Source organism: Oryzias melastigma, linkage group LG9 (genome assembly GCF_002922805.2).
Source record: "Oryzias melastigma strain HK-1 linkage group LG9, ASM292280v2, whole genome shotgun sequence".
Classification (NCBI taxonomy): Eukaryota; Metazoa; Chordata; class Actinopteri; order Beloniformes; family Adrianichthyidae; genus Oryzias; species Oryzias melastigma.
This window is the reverse complement of record NC_050520.1, coordinates 1672709-1687268: the sequence shown is the minus strand read 5'-3', so window position 1 is coordinate 1687268 and position 14560 is coordinate 1672709. Positions and strand designations below refer to the sequence as shown.

The 14560-nt window shown below is 36.7% G+C and overlaps 1 protein-coding gene and 1 long non-coding RNA gene across 5 annotated transcripts in view; both read left to right on the top strand.

Annotated features, from left to right (window-relative positions):
* suds3 (SDS3 homolog, SIN3A corepressor complex component) overlaps window positions 1-2578 on the top strand; it is an 11170-nt gene extending 8592 nt beyond the window's left edge. For 2 of the 4 annotated variants that reach the window (XM_024274936.2, XM_024274938.2), the window contains exons 11-12: window positions 1532-1616; window positions 2163-2578. In XM_024274936.2, the coding sequence (XP_024130704.1) occupies window positions 1532-1616; window positions 2163-2261 (184 nt within the window). In that variant the 3' untranslated portion in view covers window positions 2262-2578. Of the gene's footprint in view, window positions 1-1531; window positions 1617-1942; window positions 1966-2048 lie in introns of all 4 variants that reach the window. The other 2 variants (XM_036213735.1, XM_024274937.2) reach the window with 2 other exon arrangements.
* An 8969-nt stretch (window positions 2579-11547) lies between these two features.
* Window positions 11548-12914, top strand: LOC118599097. Its single transcript, XR_004948383.1, has 2 exons — window positions 11548-11748; window positions 12022-12914. It is a non-coding gene; the product is annotated as an uncharacterized LOC118599097 (long non-coding RNA).
* Window positions 12915-14560: the final 1646 nt, after the last annotated feature.

Genomic DNA, 14560 nt, shown 5'->3' with positions numbered 1-14560 from the left:
GAACCGAAAACTCAGAGTTTTGCCGAATTTGGAGTTCACGAACTCAGAGTTCCAACAAAACCTGCTTCTTGAAACGGGCCCCAGGAAAATTTTTAAAATGTAAACATTTCTGCAGGAGTGTCATGTTGTTATTCATCGTGTCTCCACTAGAGGGCAACATTTCCTCATTTAATCACTGACATTTTCTTTGAGCTGCAGAGTTTGGATTCTCTTAAAATATTCAGTGTTTCCTCGTAGAAACCCGGGTCGTTTTGACCCCACTGAGAACCTCGCTCTTCATCTCCTGTCAGAGGAAGAGGAGGCCGCCACACACGTTTCTCAGTGATCAAACACTGTTCTTGTTTGCGTCTCTCCGCTGACAGTTTGGTCGCCTTTAAAGAAAATGAAAGACCTTTTTGTTTGGAGTTTTCTGTCCAATTATCCGCCCGCTGCTGTCACTCTCACAGGAAATGTGTTTTTATGCAGCAGAGTGGAATTATCTTTGATGCATCTCCTCCCGTTTACACACACGTCTCCTCCTCTTCCTCTCACTGGTATTTATCCACACATAGACCGCTTTTTTCTCTTATTAGCTGACATTTTTACCACACAAAGCCAACAATTCAATCCTGCGAGTTTGGGAGTTTTTCATCTCGTTATGTGGCTGAATCAGTGTTTTCAAATCAGTTCAGATCAACTCCTTTTAAAGAAGATGTATATTTTTAAGTGTTTCTGTTCATGTTTTTGTATTTTGACAATCAAAATGAGAGAAATTAGAAACTTTAAGACTAATAATATAGACTGTGATAACAAGAAAATGAGTTGTTGAGATTTTGTTTGGATTTAATTTGTCCTTAGATCGGGTTTTTTTTTATTTATTTCTTTATCTTTTAAATGGTAAATGGAGAATAGTTGTTTAGCGCTTCCTTCAAAGGCCCAAAGTGCTTTACAGTCATTCACTCACACATTCATGGCGCCGAACACCAAGGACACTTCACCACATGGCGGGAATCGAACCCACAATCTTCCGATCAGGAGTCGACCGCCCTACCGCTGCACCACGGCACCCTAAACAAATAAAGAAATACTTCAGTTGTACGACAGAGTATTAGGGCCACCCAAAAAAAATATATATATTCCGAGTTTTTTTCTCGGACTTTAAATCTAGCAAATTTACGATTTTTAATTTCAGAAATTTGCAAGTTTTTTTTTCATAAATTTACGAGAATAAAGTCGTACATTTATGAGAAAAACTTGTAAGATTTCTTTTTTTTTATTTTGGTGGCCCTAATACTTAGGAAGAAACGTCTCTATCAGAAGATGTTTTTCTCTGAGCTCCAGTGTAAGTTTTTCAACGATTTCCTGAAGTTGGCAGTGTCCGGGGTCGCTGATGCAAGAACCTCCGTCTGGTGGAGCGGCAGCCATGTTTCTCCCTTCTGTGAACTTTTAGACCCCTTTGTGCCCCTCATTAATAAAGTTTGCCCACGCCTGCTTTAGGCGGTCTTTAAAGGTGCAGTTCTTATCTTTCCTGACGAGATGATGTCGTCGGCAGGTATCACAAGAGCCAGGCCATCTACTTGGAGTCCAAGGACAACACGAAGATCAGCTGCGTCATCAGCTCGGTGGGAACCAACGAGGTCAGTTTTCTCTGTGGGATATGGAGCCAAACATTCTTCAAATCAGAAGTTTATCCAATTCTTTTTAACGTTGATGTATTTGTTCCAATTTCTGTTCAAAACAATTTCTCTGAATTACAAAACACGTCTGACATTGGTTTCATGTTTCTGTGAATCCATCTTAGGACTGAATAAACATAATCAGCTACTCTCCTTTAGAAGTTACATTTCAGAATTCGATTTTCGCTTTTGAACTTTAGATTTCAGGTAGAGTTATTTTTGTAAACCTTCTCTGCAAACAATGAGCTTTTATCAAACTGAATGATTCTGATTTTCTGCTTTTTCAGCAGATCAGTTGCTGCAGAAACAGGTTTTTTTTACTTCTACCTAACAAAAACTTGTTACATCTGAAATCAAACTGACACAGATTGTAATAAAATCATATTTCTACAGGTGTCCTCAGCAGTTACCAGTAGAGGGAGTGCAGCATCGGGGAGCAATTTCCTGATTTCAAAACGTTTAAAGCCAGAATTCCTTCCAGATGTTTTTCTTTTCTCTGCTGAGCAGATTTGGGTGAGGAAGACGAGCGACAGCACGAAGATGAGGATCTACCTCGGACAGCTGCAGAGAGGAACATTCGTCATCCGGCGACGGTCGGCGTCCTGAAGCTCCGCCCCCCCCCTCCTCCAAGTGTTCAATCATTTGTCTGCCGTTTCCCGCCGGATGCACTCCCAAACTCAACGATCTTTTCCATGTTGACCTCCAGAGTCTTCAGTGACAAAGACTTAAAACGGGATGGTTCAGCAGGAAGAACCACGTACCCGAACAGGTTTTATAACGAATCTGTTTTTCAGACAATGTGTATTAAGCCTTTTGTATCCTAAAATACTTTTTTTTTAATTTTTTTGTCTGTTGATGCTCAAACATTTGGTTTTATTTGGTCCTTAAGTGTCTTTTTATTTGATTAAAATGTTTTATTTGTAGCAACTGTTTGTTCATTGTGGGTGTGTCCTTCATCAGGAACAGGCAGAATTTAACGGGGCATATCTTCACTACTTTTGTAAAAAAGTGGATTTTTTTTATTTTATCATGAACTAATAACTAAAAAACTATTACAAATAATAACAATGAAAACAAAATACTTAAAAAACAATTAAAGTCCCTCTATGACCATTTTTTTAATTTAAAAAAATGTTCTCAGTAGTGTTTTAATTATTATTATGAAGTTTTTAACCAAAATCCCACAACCTAAATGTCTTAAAAAGCCATTTTTCATGTTTATATGAAGCTAAAAAAGTATTCTCTGAGGGGGCGTGGCTTTTGGAGCTGAGCGGCTGATTGGACCACAGAAATGTGAACGGCGGCTCATTTGACTGCAGTCAATGTGAAGATACCATCTTCTCTTCTCCAGCACCTGAACTAGACACTAGGAACAGATGAGGGTTTAATGCATGTGCAGCAGAGCAATCTGCTCATGAATTCAAACAGAGATTTTCTGCCACAGTTTGATTGACAGATTTAAAAGGAGAGTTTAAAAAAAAAATTAGGTCAGCATGGAAAACAATATTTCATGTTTTAAAATTTTGAAAGGTTTTAAAATGTGTCCATATTAGCTTAACACTTAAAATAAAAAAAAAATGCATACATTAAAACTATGGAGTCTCGAAAGAGCCATAATGAAATAAATGTATATACACCTTTAAATAAATAAATAAATGTGTCATTGATTATTTAAAAGTGACAATAAATGAATAAATGTTGAAATAAATGTGGCATTAAAATATGAAAATAGAACATTTAAAGAATTCATGACATATTTATTTATTTCATTGCCATTGTAGGTTAAAAGAGCCAATTTCAACATTTATTTATTTATTGCCACTTTTAAATAATTAATGGCACATTTTTTCTTTTTTAATAGTGTATATATTTATTTCATTTTGTCTCTTTCGAGACTCCATATAAGCACCTATTTTAGGCCAAATATCTGTATGTAATACTGATGTCTGCCACTAGGGGGAGGTGGAGGCTTAACCTGTTTAGCTTTAAAAGCTTTAAAAACCAAACATTTCTTCTGCTGCATCAATGTTGAAGTGAAAACATCATGTGGGTTTTTATCTCCACTTTTCTCCATATAATCATCCGAACGTGCAGCTGCTGTGCCACACCTCCTCCGTGTAAACAGCTGACAGACTTGGCATGCAGTGCAGGAATTCTTTCAGCAGATTTTCCCCTCCTGTTTGTCCTCAGCACTTCATCTGGGTGGTGGGTTTCACTTTTCTCAACCTAACGCCTGGCGAATAGGGCAATTATTTTCCATTCTGCACCAAACTCAACGAGCCCCAAATGTCCCAAATATGCAAACAAAAGCAGCAAAAAGTGTAAACTGAAAATAAGCTTTAAGTTTTTACTGAGCCAAAAATAGTTGAATATTTTAAAAACAAATTAAAGTCCCTCTCCGATCATCTTTTGATCTGTTTTCAAATCGTCCACAGTGGTCTTTCAATATTGGTTTTGTTGTTTTAGCCAAAAAAAGAAAGAAAATGCCAAGCTTTTCCCCTCCCTGTTGCTGAGAGCTCTCTGTTTACACTCTCTCCTGCTAGCTTTCAGCCCCTCACACCCCAAACTTTACCGGAGCAACAAAAATGGTGATTAAGACTGCAGCTATCCAGCCGTCCAGTTTTGATTTCAGCTCAGATGAGGAAAACGAAGACATTCATGGATCTATTTGCAAGTGGGTGCATCGGAATCGAGCTTGTGACCCCGCCCACTCACAAATACGCTCTTTAACATTTTTCATCAGCTCCTTCACAATGATTTGATATATACTCAGAAATGACATTTTTATCTAAATTATCTTCACTTGCGTCCTCCATTGTGAGAAAAAATGCTACAAAGACATGTTAAAAACACTAAAAACACCATATTTATAGAAGTGTGTCTTTAAAGTGTAACCAAAGATTTAAAAATAATTATTTCTATTTTTGCTTTAAGGAAACTTCGATTTTTCCAGCAGCATTTTTAACAAATTACAGAAAAAAGATAAAAGAAAACAGTAATATTCTACAGCTTTTAAAGACATGAAAAATATCCCAATTAATAACAAAAATAATGAAATAGTTTTAAATTCAATTTTTCAATATCTGCAAGGACATAAACAGTTTTAATTCGTCCAAATATGTCTTTCACTTCAGATGTTCAGGGATGAATTGATCAAAGACGACTGAATAAAAGCCCAGATTACCACAAACCAGCGGCTGGTTCTGGTTTCAGGCAGGAGGACTCTGTGGGAGGCTCAGAGGAACAAAAACCTGCAAAGAAACGAGTCTTCCAGAGCAGAGCTGCTGCAGAGTGATAAACAGGCATGCACCCCCCCCCCACACCACTGCAGGCAGATCTGAGTCTGCATGCATCACACCGGTTAGCCTGCAGATCGCAGCTCTTTGCCCTGCAGCCAAACGCAGCAGCGCAAACATTCGCTCTGATCACAGACTGAAGGAGGGACTTTGCTGCTGGAGCAAAGATTTTTTTTTTTTATTGATGCCTCAGGAAACTTCTTATGCACACAAGCAAAAAGCCTAACAGCTCCGCTGAGATTCACCCACAATCCTAGACTGGAGGTGTGAAGCTGTAATGACTTCCAAAAGGTTGGAGAGGAGCTTTTTGTTTGGCCTTCGGTGTTTCTTTACTCACTGGGGTTCATGAGGATTCATCACCGGAGAGCTCCAGACATGCTTAACTGCTCCCACTACATCCCTTGCTCACTCAGCATACTGATTAAAGTGGGCTTCCACCGGCTTCAGGTGGTTCACTCCAGAGAGGAGGTTCATTTAGAAGGCATGGACGGACTGCTCACCTGAACATGAAGAACGGTTGAATCTGGGTGTTGTTCCACAGTTCAATAAAATGTTTTAGTATGAAAGGGATCTATGTGTGAAGAACATAAGGAGGGATCATCCAGGAGGTCCTGAAAGGAGCAGAAGAAAATGTAAAGAAAAGCAGGTCTCTGTTTACTCGGTTCAGGTCAGAAATGTCCATATTTATGTGTTTTTGTGTTTATATTTACATGTATATGTGTGTATCTGAATGTATTGGGAACAAAACTATAATAGATAGTAGGCACACTGGGTGTGGTAATAAAGTTGGGTGTCTATTATATCCCTAATGGGCAAAGCCCCCCGAAAAACACAAAAGGGGAACATAACAAACACTGGACACCAATAAGAATAGAAGGAACACAGTTTATTGAATAAACAAAACTCTGTGTTCTGAAAGAAAAAAAAATAATTAGTGAACTTATAGTGAAAAAAATATAAAATTAGGGCAAAATATACAATATATATATATATATAATTATCCAGAAAAAAAGAAAAGTTATATTAAAAAATTTAGAAAAAAATGACTTAAGAAACGGAAAAAGATATTTCAAAAATATATTGATAAACAAAAATTGTATAAAAAATTATAGTAAAAATATCTTGAAAAACAGAAAAAATATAAATAAAAGTTTCACAAAATATGTCCATATATTTTAATCGCCTGACAGCTCTAATATATATTCAAATCTTTTAAAGAAATGTATTGAAAAACAGAAAAAAATGCATTGAACAGCTAAGAAGTAATATCTTGAAATTTTTTTTTAATCATATCTTTAAAAAGAGTAATAATTGTATTGAAAAGTTACAAATATATATTGATAAACAACAAATTATATACAAAATGTTTTAAAAAATATCTTGAAAACAGTAAAAATTAACATAAAAGTTGCACAAAATATCTCAAAAAACAAAAAATAAAATATATTAAAATCATTTTTAAAAATGTCTTGAAAAACACAAGAAAATATATCAATTAGTTACAAAGACATATCTCAAAAATACTAAAAATCAATTAGAAATGTTTTAAAACAGATGAAATTATATCAAAAAGTGTAGTCTCAAAAATATCTAATAAAACACATAAATGATTAATAAAAAATAATTGAAAAAAATGTATCGGAAAACAAAAAAAAATATTTTTAATATTTTGAAAGAAATACGTAGAAATATAACAAAATTAAATAAAAAATCTATAATAAAATATATTGAAAACCAGAAAAAAATTATATTGAAAAGCTACAAAAATATCTCTAAAGAGAAGAAATATAAATCAAAAATCCTATTAAAATATCTTTAAAAACAGACTGCAAGCCAAAAAGTTGACCTCCTACAATGTGAGGGTCCAGCAGGTCATCTACTGTACGGCTTTTGCTGCTTTGTGGCCAATATTGTTGTTGGAATTGACTCACAAACAAAAAAAAATAATAAAAAAAACAGTCAATACTGGTCTCTGTTTCATGACTTCCAAACATTTTGCTCTGTAATATTGATAAATAAAGAAGGTAATATTATGAGAAGCACATAAACAAAATGGCCGTTTCTGACGCATCAGGTTTTCAACTTTAGTTGCAGCTCATTTTATAGCTTTCATGAGCAGATGAGGTAAGTTTATTTGTTGGTATTTACTTTTGTAGTTCTTAAAACTCAGGAAAAAGTTAGAACCAAGATCATCCGTTTTATTCATTTGTTATTGAATACATATTCTTGTATAGTATTTTACTCTTAAATATAAAGTTGATGTTACTTAAGGGAAAGACGAGCAGATATTTGACCTTTATGAAGGTAAATCTTTGGAGTGAAGGCAGTTCTTCGAAACTTTCTTCTTGAAAATGCTGCTGCATTGTTTAGTCAAAGACAAAAAGGAAAAAAGCTTAGAGCCAAACAGAAGCTGCTGTGAGTTGAAGAACACGGTAACCTCGGCAGCACAAAAGCAGGTCTCACTGACGTCTTCATCCTCTGGTTCTGATTTCTACCTTGATCCTCACCTTCTTCTCCTATGTTAAATTATTCAGATCAAGACACTGAAGGGACTCTGCGTCACATCTGAACCTTTTACACAATCACTTCTTTGGGTAATAACAGTGATTTGTCCGAGACCTGCAGAAAGTTCAGCCTTTACAAAGGCTGTAATCAGCCGCGGCGCCGGATTCTACCGGACGGGCTGGAATCCACACAACTCCTTCAAACCCTCAAACAGGTACCAACCTCTTCTCTGAGCCGTGATTTGACCAGGAAGAAGAGCTTTGATGGTCCAGAGAATAATAACTTCCAGATGGGAACAAAAGGATAATGTCATGACGGAATAAAAATTCTCTGATTGTTTATGAAAGAAATTTTAGAAAAGCTACAACTGGAAAAGTATTTTTGACATTTGACTTCATATTTCTGGAAAAAACCTGAATAAAACAGAATTAATTACAGTAAAAAAAAAAAGAATTGATTATATTAATTAAAAGGAGGAACAGACACCGGGGTTTTGTTGCACTTCATTAAGTTCATTTCAGTTTTTTATTGTTTTGGTGAACCTGTTCATTTCCTGATTTTAAATTTTCCTGCAGTCGTACATCTCACTTCTTGAGAGATTCAGCTTTGGTTTTATTTGTATTTGAAGCAGTGCTTTTCGTAGCCAAATATGACGCTTTTAACAGCACTTTTCCTGGTGATTATTGACCCCTTTTGCTTGCCATATCACACTGTCTAACAGTAAATTAGGCACGAGTCAAAAAAGAGGCAGCAGACATAAATTTAACCTACAAATGGCGTCCGTTGTGAATGCAGCATTACTGTTGCGTGTTGTAGGAGCACTATGACCTGCATGCTGGCAGACAGGGGCGTACTTAGCATATTGGGGGCCCCAGGCGAACAATAACATGGGGCCCCCTGCGGCACTTGTGTTATTTATTTTCTAAAAAATCCTTCCCTAGATTGAAACATCAAACAACTGCTACTGGTTCACTTTTAGACAACATTATTGTAAAGCATGTTTTGTTTTGAAAACTGAAATCACACTTAAATGTTAAAGAAATGTGTTTTATTTACATTATTCTTATTTGGAAAAAACACCACATTTATTGAATGTGCTAATTTGTCAGGAGGATGAAACATTTTCACATGATCAGTCTTGTTCCATTTCTGCGATTTGAGGTATTTTTTTTTTTTTATGACTGAGTTAAATAACGATGGGTATAGAATTAATTTTACATTTTTAATAAATGTTCAGCTCCAGAGTGTTGGGGGACCCCAGGCGATCGTCTACCTGTGTCCAATAGTAAGTCCGGCCCTGTCCACACAATAAAGTGCCACAAAAAATCAGTTTGGTGAACAAATGCTGTAGTTTCATACTATTAAACATTTAATTAAATAAAGATTTGTTATAAAAATAAATCTTCAATGTTAAAAGAGAAAACTGAGTTTATGAGCTCAAAACGTAAAGCTAACCAATCAAAAATGAACTGTTTGTGTTAGCGAAGCATCACTAAAACACATCACAAATGGCTGTTTAGAACCAAAAACATCTTTTTAAAGATTTAAAAATCCTTTAAAAATCACATCCATATATATTTTTTATGTGAGCATCAGTCAGACACATCCCGAGTTTTAAATCTTGAGTAAATACTAATCAATCGCCGCCTCGCTGCCTGAGGGGTGCTGATTAAAGATGAATACGGTGAATTATCGCCTCAATAACACCAGCGCTCCTCTGCTATACACAGTTTGTCATTCTGATTGACATTCTTTTAGAGATAAAAATAAATTATGTTGCGGAAAGATGACTTGTTCCCTCTAATGAATTGAATCAAATGAAAAACACATTTGTATGTACTGAGGTTATCTTTACTTGTTGAAACAGTTTGATGTGTTGAATCAAGTTTGACACATAAGGAAGTAAAAACAATCAAGAAAGATGAGTTTACTCAAGGATTGGATACTTGAAATCCCCGATCTGGGTTTAAGCTGGAGTGAAGAGCTGTTTTGGCTGCAATAGGTGACAAACACTTATACCGTCATTCTGTTCATGAATTTTTTTTTCATCTCTGTTGACTTCCTTAGTAAGGTAAGTTCAGAAACAACTGAAATTGTCTGCTGATTTATGATTAATCGACTCTACCAGGACTCTACCATCATGGCAGAGGAAAAGGATTACTGAAATCATTTGTTTTTTGGTAAATTTTTGAGCCAGAACTTAAAGAAACAGTTAGTTGTATAATTTCCGTAGAGTTAAAATAATGATTAGATAAAAAGTTGTGATTGTATCGTGTGGTTCTCTACCTTTTGGGTCTGATCTGTCAAGATTTGACCCTCCTGATGTGTCGGTTTGGTTTGTTCTTTCTAGGACCTCAACTTGATCTCTAAAAAAATCAAATTGGGGTAAAGTTTGATGGGATTCACATGCTTGGGGGTAACATGAGTTTTTAGTTTTATGCTTTGGTTACATTGAGTCTTAAACACGTTTGTACACATTTGTCCAACAGTTTTTTCCTGAAGTTGTTGTTGTAGAGATGAATCAAAGGATTTCCATTTTGCATTTTGGGCTCGGTGAGCTGAAACCGGGACAGAATGAAGACCTCATCCATCATCTTGTTGTCTGGTCATACCCAGTTTGATTTGAAACCACAGCTGTCGTGTATGTTTGATGCAGAAATTTCTGTTGTGAAATTATTTTTTTCTTCATCTGTCTGTCAAGCAAAGCTAGATTTGCTTCAGTACTTTGAATTTTCTGCATTTACCTTCAACCAAAAGAAGAATATTCTTATAAGAATGAAACGTCTAAACATTAATATTTTGCTTAAAGACTGTTGGAACATTAGGATCCTTGACTTGAATTTTGGAACACGTCTGCTGCAGGAAGAAGCACTTCCTCAGACCTTTTGTCCCATCAGCTGTTAGACTGTACAACACCTCATAAACACTGGACATTATTTTGTGTTATTTATTGTATTTTAGTGTTATTTTCTGTCATCAACAATGACAAACTCAAACATGAAGATAACGATTTTCCAAAAATTGGGGTGGCAACATACATATTGTTATGTAGAGTAAAATATTTAAAGTTATTTAAGGTTTAAGTTGATTTATTCTGGAATAAAATTCCTGCCTTTTTATTATTCATAATCATGTTAAAAAGTTACAGTTTTAAAGTTTTAAAAATTGGCATTCTGCTAGATTACTGGTCTATTTTAGCATTTACTAAGATTTTTTTAGGCTGTTTTGGAGTTTAGCTAATATTTCAGCTACATGCTAGCTCTTTTGGCTAATTTAGGCTATTTTAAAAAAGTTTTTTGGCTGTTTTCATTTTATTCTAATATCTACTAACTATTTTAGGGTTTTTCAGTTTTTTTAGGATATTTTGAAGTTTAGCTATTTTTATCAGCTATATGCTAGCTGTTTTGGCTAACCTGTTTTTTTGTTTTTTTGTTTTTGAGGCTAATTTGGCATTTAACTAATATTTTAGCTGGCTATCAGCTTCAGCGTTTTTAGCTATCAATTTCAGTATCTTCAGCTATCAGAACTAGCCTCGTCACAGGCCAAATTCAGCTTACAGGATTCACACTCGCATTATTGCAGGTAATGCTCTATATGTAGCTAATAATTATGTTAAAAAATAGCAGTTTTAAAGTTTAAAAATGTAGTTTTAGAGAGTTCAATAATTGTTTATCCTGTTCGGCCTGCGACCTAAGTTGTGTTTTGGATTTTGCCCGTTGTGCGATTGAGTTTGACACCCCTGCATCAAGGAGTCTGATGTTTTGATGTTGATGCACGGGTCATAAATATAACATAGCATGAGCTCAGCAGTGGCTGGAAGCTGCTGCAGGGAGCAGAACGAGACCCAACAGCCAAAGGAAGCTTCTTCTTCTCGTACTCTAATGAAAATAGCATAAATGATTGCACTCTGGTGAACTCATGACCCTTCACTTCCACAAACACCCAACCACACAACCACTGTGCTCCCTTCTTAGTGTTGATTGAGGTTGAGACATTCTCTCCTTTTATTGGAAGGAGAAAAAAGAGGGAAAATAGCTGTGATTAAAGCCCATTGATTGTGAGGCATCTTCACAAGGCTTTGAGGAGAGCTGGGAGTGCTGGCTGATGCCTCATTCAGACGGGAGAGGAGGGGATAATGGATTCCATCTTGTCGTTTGTGCTTTCTTTATGGTTCGGGACGGAGCGGGACGCCGTCGGTTTGATTGCGCTGATGTGGGTCAGCTGTGAATCTTTCCTGCTCTAAGAGGGATTTTAGTGTCGCGTGTTTACTGACAAGCACAGCTTGTGAAAAGGTAACAACAGACGCGCACCACTCGGAGATATATTCTAATAGGGACAGAAATTTGCTCCGCCATGATCTGATATCTCTTCTTCCATTAGCTTTGATAGGACTGAGAGCAAAATGACTTCTAATTAGGGTTTCCTAGACAACGTACAGCACTGGCTCTGCATAATAATAGTGTTTGGCTCTCAACTCTTTGCTTTCTGTTTTTGCACTTGTCAGAAAACTGTTTCCACTCCTGCAGCCTTTCAGATATAATTTTGTGTTTCTTTCTGCGGTTTAGGATTTTCAGATCTCAAAAGGCCTGAAGACTCGCCCGCAATTCTCGGTTTTGTTTGCTCCACGCATCAGTTGGCTAGCAGGCCTGTCATCCACAGCTTCATTCCCAAAACGCTGATCTGAAGTGTGGAGATGAGAAGCAGTGAGATGTCTCCTGTGAACAAAACGCCTGGCAGCCGGTGGAGCTGGAAATCCCACAGAACACAACATCTGTTTCTATTAGGTCCAATTATAGCAGCATCCTGTCTCTGGATGCATCCACCAAACTCGGGCGTTGTAGGCGTCGCGTGCTGATGACTTCACTTCCCATCTGCCGCAGACTGCGCAGCAGCGAGGGATCATGTCCAGCTCACTGGAGAGTGAAATACAGTCGGATAATCTCTCACAGACGCTGTTGATGGAGCAGCTACAGTCGCAGAAGTCTGTGGCAGGAGAAAGAATGTTCTTTGCTTAGTGCCAACACTGTTTAATTGTTTTGGCTGAATAAATAAAAGTATATTGTTGTCTGTATAACACACATTTATGATTATTAAAATCCTCCTCTGATGAAAATCATGTTTTTGAGTTTTTAACATGTATGTGTGGCATTTTTCTTATGAAAGAGAAGAAATTTAATAAAAAATCAGGGGGTGGGAATCAGAAGTGGAGCACCAAAAGCCACGCCCCCTCAAAGGAGATTTTGGAAACAGAGGCTTGAGATTACAACATGAAACATGACTTTTGAGACATTTAGGTTGTAGGATTTTGGTTAAAAAAACCCATTATCATAATTAAAACACTACTGGGAATGTTTTTTTTTTTAATTGTTAATTGTCATAAGGGGACTTTGATCAACTCAATAGTCCATTTCACTAGATGAGTTTTCTTCACACATGCTCAAAACTTTATCCAAATTCTAGAAATTAAAAAAAAAAACGCAGTTTCGCAATTACACTGATTCCATTAAATCATAATTATGCGAATAAACACAACTCACTAAGTCATTAAGTCATTCAAAAACACTGCAGTGGATGTGAGCAATGTGTTGATTTACAGCAAATTATAACAAATTAATAGTTAGTATAGAGGAGCTATGGATGCAACAATTCTGCATAACATGCTCAACCTTTGATGAGCTGTGTGACACCGTGGAACCTCTTGTGGCCAAAATATGTCCCTTTGTTAAGACTAAAAAACTACCTTCTTGAAGTGCCAAAGCTTTTATATAAATGTGAGGTTTTTCTAAATGGACGTGTTTCCATTAGGCAAATTTATTGTTCCAAATCCAATTTGGGAAATTTCATAGTCAATGGAAACGACAAATGACAAATGAATCTCAGGATACATTCACACTTGTAGAGTTCCCTTCCGTCGTTTCCTTGAAAGTTCAGGTTGTTTGGCGAGTGTGAAGATTTCTGGTCTTCCAGCTCACTTTCGGATTAACTCTAATGTGGTTCCCTTCTGTGTCAATAACAATAATAACCAGGAATCTATCCCAGTTTTCCAAAGCAGTGGTCTCCAATCCCAGGGCGGACTGTTGGTACAGGCCCACCCCCATATAAGAAAACAAAACCAACAACATTTTCTTTTTTTCATTTTCTGATTCTAAGGGAACTTTTCTTTTCAAAAAGTTCTGGATTCCCGCCACCAAATCCGACTCCTTCTATCCGACTCCTTCTAGAGTCTAGAAGGAGTCGGATAGAATCTAGACTCATGAGAGACACTAACGGCTCGGTTCGTTCAGGTTAGCTTGCTATGACCAGAGCTGAGAAGACATGCTTGGAAATGTTGTTATTGGTACTTTATTACTGCAGTATTTTGACTAAATCATGTCACAGACATTAATTAGCCCATAAAATCCATATAGAATGTGGTTTATTGGAACGGCAGCATTGCAGTATTTCAGGCTGTCTTTGAGGATGGTGTTATTACTGTCACAAGCTCCGGCTTAATGAAAGGCCATAATGCCTGCAGTCATAAAGAGCACTGACATGGCAGTAAAAACCTCCACCTTTCTCGGAAACAGCGCCTACTTTGATTTCTTTTCCTCCGTGGTAATAAAAGATTTCTTTGAAATATTTAATGATGTGGGCGGAATGGTCTCCTTTCTTTTCACGGAGTGAAAGTTTGTTTTTAAGAAAGCCACGGCGAGTAGAGCTCCTGCGTAAAGAAAGTCATTTCATTTCCTGGAAGTGAAAGAAGAGCTGCTGGCTTTTATAGCTGGAAGTCAAGTGCTCTGATTTGTTAGTTTAAAAATTGTGGTTTTACATTCAAGTTGGGAAGAAAGTATTTGATTAAAGCAGCAATTAGATCTGGATCTTTTTAGATTTACTTTTAGCAAACTAATGGGTTCTTTAAATGTTGTGAACAAAAGTTGGCACTTTACTACGTCTGAGATTTTTTTAACGATTTTTTCCACAAAATTCTGAGAAGGTCCGGAGTCAAACTGGGAGCCAAGACGGACCATGGAGGGGGGTACATGTGCATGCAGAACCGGCGTGTTAGGAGGATGTAGAACGTACGCCGACAGATGGATCGTGCTGGTGTGAGGAGGTAAAGGGGAG